This window comes from Xenopus laevis, chromosome 5S (assembly GCF_017654675.1).
Source record: "Xenopus laevis strain J_2021 chromosome 5S, Xenopus_laevis_v10.1, whole genome shotgun sequence".
NCBI lineage: Eukaryota > Metazoa > Chordata > Amphibia > Anura > Pipidae > Xenopus > Xenopus laevis.
Window position 1 is genome coordinate 23567935 of NC_054380.1, and position 6400 is coordinate 23574334.

Sequence of the window (6400 nt, forward strand, 5' to 3'; positions counted from 1 at the left end):
AAAGAGACAGTACTTCGACTAGCGAAGTGAACGATTTTTAGTTCGAATCGTTCGATTCACAGTCAAAGTCGTGGTCGAAGGTCGAAGTAGCCAATTCGATGGTCGAAGTAGCCAAAAAAATTCGAGCGAAGTAAATGTGCCCCCTAATGTCCTTACTTTTATTATATTTCATTTTTATTATACTTTCATTTTGAAGTGGCTTTGAATAGAGATATATTATTCATTTTAAGGTGAAAATGTAAATATGGAAATACTTAGGGGCAGATTTATCAAATATCGAATTAAAATTCAAATTTAAAATATTCAAATTTCGAGCTAATTTTTTGTGTACTAGGGAATAGTCGAAAGTTGATTCGAATTTGAAAAAAATTAGAAAATTCAAATTTCGAAATTTACTGTCTCTTTAAAAATTCGACTTTGACCATTCACCATCTAAAACCTGCCGAATTGCTGTTTTAGCCTATGGGGGACCTCCTAGAACCGATGGTGGACTTTGAAAAATCAAAGGTTTTTTTTGGAAAAACTTTGTATTGAATTTGATCCAAAGCACTATTACTTCTATTCGTACAAATCAAATTCGATCAAAAATGGACCTCTTCAATTGAAAATGGATCTATTCGGCCAAAAAAACCTTTGATAAAACCCTTTTATTTAATTTCAGTTGGTCTTTTCGAACTTCGAAGTTTTTCAAATTCGAAATTCGACCCTTGATAAATCTACCCCTTAGTGTAGGTCTAGGTGATTTTTGGGTCATATTTTGTTGAAGCTAAAAGGATGAAAAATCATCACCTCGCCAATGATTATTGGCAACTACAATCAAATAACTGTAGAGATCAGCAACTGAAAATATTTCTGCAGGGCAGTAAGTTCCAAAGTTTGGGCTTGTTGACCTATGAAGGCCCAAAGAATGGGGCAAATTCACTAAGCGCCGAAGCGCCGAACGCTAGCGTTACTTCGCTAGCGTTACTTCGCTAGCGTTTGGCATTTTCGTTACTGCGCAAATTCACTAACGAACGCTGGCATAGATTCGCTAGTGTTACTTTGCACCTTTACGCCTGGCGAATTATCGCTACGGACGTAACTACGCAAATTCACTAACGCGCGCAGTGTACTGAACGCTACCTTTTACGCTAGACTTCCTTCGCCACCTCAGACCAGGCGAAGCGCAATAGAGTAGATAGGGATTGCTTCAAAAAAAGTCAAAAATTTTTTCTAAAACATCCAAAGAAAACTGTAGCACACCGATCAAACTTGTCTTGTGAAGAAAAGTGTTTTTATTGGCTCATGGCAGACGCAACGTTTCGGGCCACGCAGGGCCCTTTATCAAGCCTAAACTTACATTCAAAGTACTGTGTTAAATACCAAAGAAAAAGAGGGAGGAGTGGAGAAACAATGGTAGTGATCCTTCACGGATTGGTTAAGATTCAATGCTAATATACATAATTAATTGATAAATTTGAATAATGGAGTGACACATGTGAATAATTTAGTGAATCCTCAGAGATAGGTTAAAATTCAAACCCTGCATACATAATTAGTGCAATAATCACAGACCATTATGTTTGATTGGAAATATTTTGTGCACCCATATAATAAAATATCCATAAAAAGTCCATAAATAGCAAAAACAAAAAAATAGTATGAACATTATGACACAAGTGTAAAAAAGTTACATATGAAAATACTATCACCTTAAAGTGCATATATGTATAAAAATTAATTTGTAATTCCCAATCAGGGAGAATATGAATGAATGAACTGAGGCGCAATCACGGTACTTTAACTGCATACTCAGCCCATTTTTCTCCCCAATAATCTTGGGTTATGCAGATGATGGTACCCGCACTCAGAAGGTTCATTCAAGGACCTTAAAAAGACAAAAATTGTTCGTTAGAATACATATGTATACACATAGTAGATATTTCAAAAAACCAGCACTGGTAAAAAGTCTGCCTACCTACTGATAAATAAACATAGATGGGGTATAGTCTTTATTCAGGCCCCTCGGCCACACTGTGTCCAACCTATGGATCCACTGCATTTCTAATTTTTGTAATGCTAGCAGTCTATTGCCCCCTCTCCTCTGAACTGGAACAGAATCAATTATTTGAAATTTTAATTGACTAATTGCATGTCCTGCGGATCGAAAATGTGCCGGTACAGGTAGAGAAGTTTGTCCTGTGCGAATAGTAGATTTGTGTTTAGAGATACGATCTCTAATCCTCTGGGTTGTTTCCCCTATATATAGCAAACCGCACGGGCATTTCAATAAATAAACAACATATGTAGATTCACATGTGTAGTACTGTTTAATTTTATACTGCTTACCAGAATGGGGATGATTGAAAGTATTCCCTTTAATTATTGAATTGCATTGACAGCAATGTAGACAAGGAAAAGTTCCAAATTTAGGCCTTTGTAAAAATAAGCATTTCTGCGATTTTAGGCTGCCAACATCAGCTTTGACTAAACGATCTTTCAAATTCCTTGCCCTTTTGTAGGCCAACATTGGTGGTAATTGAAAACTTGGGACTTCTGTCAGACAGGATTGTAACAGATGCCAATGTTTACGTATGATGTTCCCAATTTGTTTACTTGCCGTATTATACCGGCTTACAAAGGCTATCCTGTTATTATCCTTATGCTTTGGCACATTGGCAATTAACAATTCCTGTCTGGTTTGCTGGTGCACCTTCTCTAAATTGTTCTTTAAAATCTGTTTAGAGTAGCCTCTAGCACCAAACCGATCCACCATTTCTTTTAAATAAAAGTCACAGTCCTTTGAATCACTTACAATTCGCTTCACCCTCATAAATTGCGAGTAAGGAAGAGAATTTTTTAAAGCATCAGGATGGAAACTGGCAAAATGCAATAAATTGTTTTTATCAGTCACCTTCCTATATAATTCAGTTTTAAGTATGTTTCCATCCTTGACCACTTTTACATCCAAAAAATTGATGGAAGTTGGATTAAAATCCATTGTAAATTTTAAAGTCTCTTCTATACCATTGAGAAAATGATGAAAGGCATTTAGGCTCTCTAAGTCACCATCCCAGATCAGCAAAAGATCATCAATGTACCGCAGATACAACGTACAATGAGATCTAAATAGGGAATTTTTATATATTACCTCCTCCTCAATGTGGGCCATATACAGATTTGCATAAGAGGGAGCTACGTTGCTACCCATAGCAGTACCCCTCTGTTGTATGTAGAAATTGTCCCCAAATAGAAAATAATTTTGATGCAACACTATTTGCAATAAATCCACTAAAAAAGACTTTTGTTCCTCAGTATATTCAGTGGTATTTAAAAAATGAGTCACAGCTGATATTCCTGTGTCATGATTTATAGATGTGTAAAGGCTTGACACATCAAGACTGACTAATAGAACATTATTGTTGGTTAATGTGGTCCGATCCAATATATTCAGTAGATGTGTGGTATCTTTCACAAAAGAATTAGTATTCTGCACTAGAGGCTGTAATATCTTATCTAGAAATACAGCCAATGGTGATAAGACTGAATCAGTACCAGCGACAATGGGGCGACCTGGTGGATTCTCCAAGTTTTTGTGAATTTTAGGTAATGTGTACAATATTGGCGTAATAGGATTGTCTTTAATCAAGAATTTTTTTAGATCGTCATCCACAATGCCAGCCTCCATTGCATCAAGCACACAATTTGCAATGCACTGTTGTATGGATGCTAGTGGATCCGAATCGACTTTCTTGTACACATTACCATCTGCCAATTGTAGATAAATTTCATCCATATATTTTTGTTTATTCATTACCACCAGGACACCCGCCCTTGTCAGCTGGTTTTATGATTAAATTGTCATTATTAATAAGATCGCCCCTCCTTGTACGTTAAATTGGACCTCTGTCCCATCAATGGTCTTCGCTTAATTTTTTGTTTTAAAACATCCACATCCGTTTGTACCAATTTAATGTAAGCCTCCACTACATTATCTGTCATGGGAGGCACAAACATACTTTTGTTCCGGAGACCCACCCGTTTAAGGGATAGTTGCGAATGACCTGCCCCCACATTACTATATACAACTTCACTAGGGGGTGGGATTTTAGAGAAATGGCGTTTAAGACGCAAATTACGAAAAAATCTCTGTAGATCGACATCCAATTCAAAAGTGTCACATTTACTAGTGGGACTAAAAGATAAGCCCTTTTGCAATAAAGTCAATTGTTCAGATGTTAATAATTCGTCAGATATATTGTATACTAACGTTTCTGTGAGTTCCTCACTGTCCTGGGTGGTTGTTGTCGCGTCTCTGTTGCAAACGTTTTCTGATGTTTCGTGCCCCCTGCGCCTTTTTTGCCCTCGACGTGTCTTGGGGGGCTGTAATCTAAAAAACAAGAAGAAGAGGAACTCTCTGTGGCCGTATCTGGAGTACGTTCATCTGGAGTCTTCCAGCGCTGCTGCTTCTTTCCTTGCTGTTGCTTCCGTTGTATGTGATCCATGTGATCACGTGGTGCGTCCCGACGTCTATTGCGCTGCGTTCCACCAGTTGACGCTGCGTTCCATTGATATACATTGCCGGTTCTGTAATCTTCGGCATCTCTGTGGAATTTGGTTCTCTTTCGCTCCTCCACCAATCTCCGATGTTTAGCGATGGCCTCATCAGTTCTGGTAAGCATTTCCTTGTATTCATCAGATCGCAAAGCATTTTTCAATTGCAGCTCTATTGCCTTAATGCGGGACATCACTTCAGGAATAGCATTCTGTAAATATTCAATGTTCAAAAGTAATATGTCAAACGAACATTTATTCACTATTTGTTCATAGCGTTTAGCAAAGTCAGTATTGTCGTTGAATATAGTGGGTCTTAAATTAACCCTTAGGCCACGTGGGATGCGTCTAAGTTTGTAATATTCTTTCAGCGTAATGGAATGCAGTTCCAAACCTGTCAGACGTCTTTTCTCCTTTTCCAGTTCACGTGTGAGGTTATCACCAGTAGGTTCAGTCAGGAAGGAGTGGTTGCTCTGTTCCTCACCTAAAATCCTAATTGCATCTGCTTCTGTGTAAGCAAATGTTGTAGCATCTTGAGAATATGAGCCTAGTTGAGACATCATGTTAAGTAGTACAGGGAGTTTCTCTTGGCAGGAAAAGCAATTCCACACAGAATTAGAGTGCTCACCTGAACGTAATTACCCTCTCGGGTGCTAAACAGTCCACAGGACCTCCTGCTCAAGGTCCAAATAACTCGAACATCCAAAGAAAACTGTAGCACACCGATCAAACTTGTCTTGTGAAGAAAAGTGTTTTTATTGGCTCATGGCAGACATAAAGTTTGGCAACGTTTCGGGCCACGCAGGGCCCTTTATCAAGCCTAAACTTACATTCAAAGTACTGTGTTAAATACCAAAGATGTTTACAAGATCTTATTAATAATGACAATTTAATCATAAAACCAGCTGACAAGGGGGGTGCCCTGGTGGTAATGAATAAACAAAAATATATGGATGAAATTTATCTACAATTGGCAGATGGTAATGTGTACAAGAAAGTCGATTCGGATCCACTAGCATCCATACAACAGTGCATTGCAAATTGTGTGCTTGATGCAATGGAGGCTGGCATTGTGGATGACGATCTAAAAAAATTCTTGATTAAAGACAATCCTATTACGCCAATATTGTACACATTACCTAAAATTCACAAAAACTTGGAGAATCCACCAGGTCGCCCCATTGTCGCTGGTACTGATTCAGTCTTATCACCATTGGCTGTATTTCTAGATAAGATATTACAGCCTCTAGTGCAGAATACTAATTCTTTTGTGAAAGATACCACACATCTACTGAATATATTGGATCGGACCACATTAACCAACAATAATGTTCTATTAGTCAGTCTTGATGTGTCAAGCCTTTACACATCTATAAATCATGACACAGGAATATCAGCTGTGACTCATTTTTTAAATACCACTGAATATACTGAGGAACAAAAGTCTTTTTTAGTGGATTTATTGCAAATAGTGTTGCATCAAAATTATTTTCTATTTGGGGACAATTTCTACATACAACAGAGGGGTACTGCTATGGGTAGCAACGTAGCTCCCTCTTATGCAAATCTGTATATGGCCCACATTGAGGAGGAGGTAATATATAAAAATTCCCTATTTAGATCTCATTGTACGTTGTATCTGCGGTACATTGATGATCTTTTGCTGATCTGGGATGGTGACTTAGAGAGCCTAAATGCCTTTCATCATTTTCTCAATGGTATAGAAGAGACTTTAAAATTTACAATGGATTTTAATCCAACTTCCATCAATTTTTTGGATGTAAAAGTGGTCAAGGATGGAAACATACTTAAAACTGAATTATATAGGAAGGTGACTGATAAAAACAATTTATTGCATTTTGCCAGT

At 37.7% G+C, this 6400-nt stretch overlaps 1 protein-coding gene across 1 annotated transcript; it reads right to left on the bottom strand.

Moving 5' to 3' along the window:
- Positions 1 to 1370: 1370 nt before the first annotated feature.
- Positions 1371 to 5096, bottom strand: LOC121394352. Its single transcript, XM_041565178.1, has 2 exons — positions 4250 to 5096; positions 1371 to 1867 (listed from the first exon to the last, which is right to left on the bottom strand). Exons 1-2 carry the CDS (start codon positions 5094 to 5096, stop codon positions 1860 to 1862), a joined length of 855 nt encoding a protein of 284 aa, XP_041421112.1. The 3' UTR covers positions 1371 to 1859.
- Positions 5097 to 6400: the final 1304 nt, after the last annotated feature.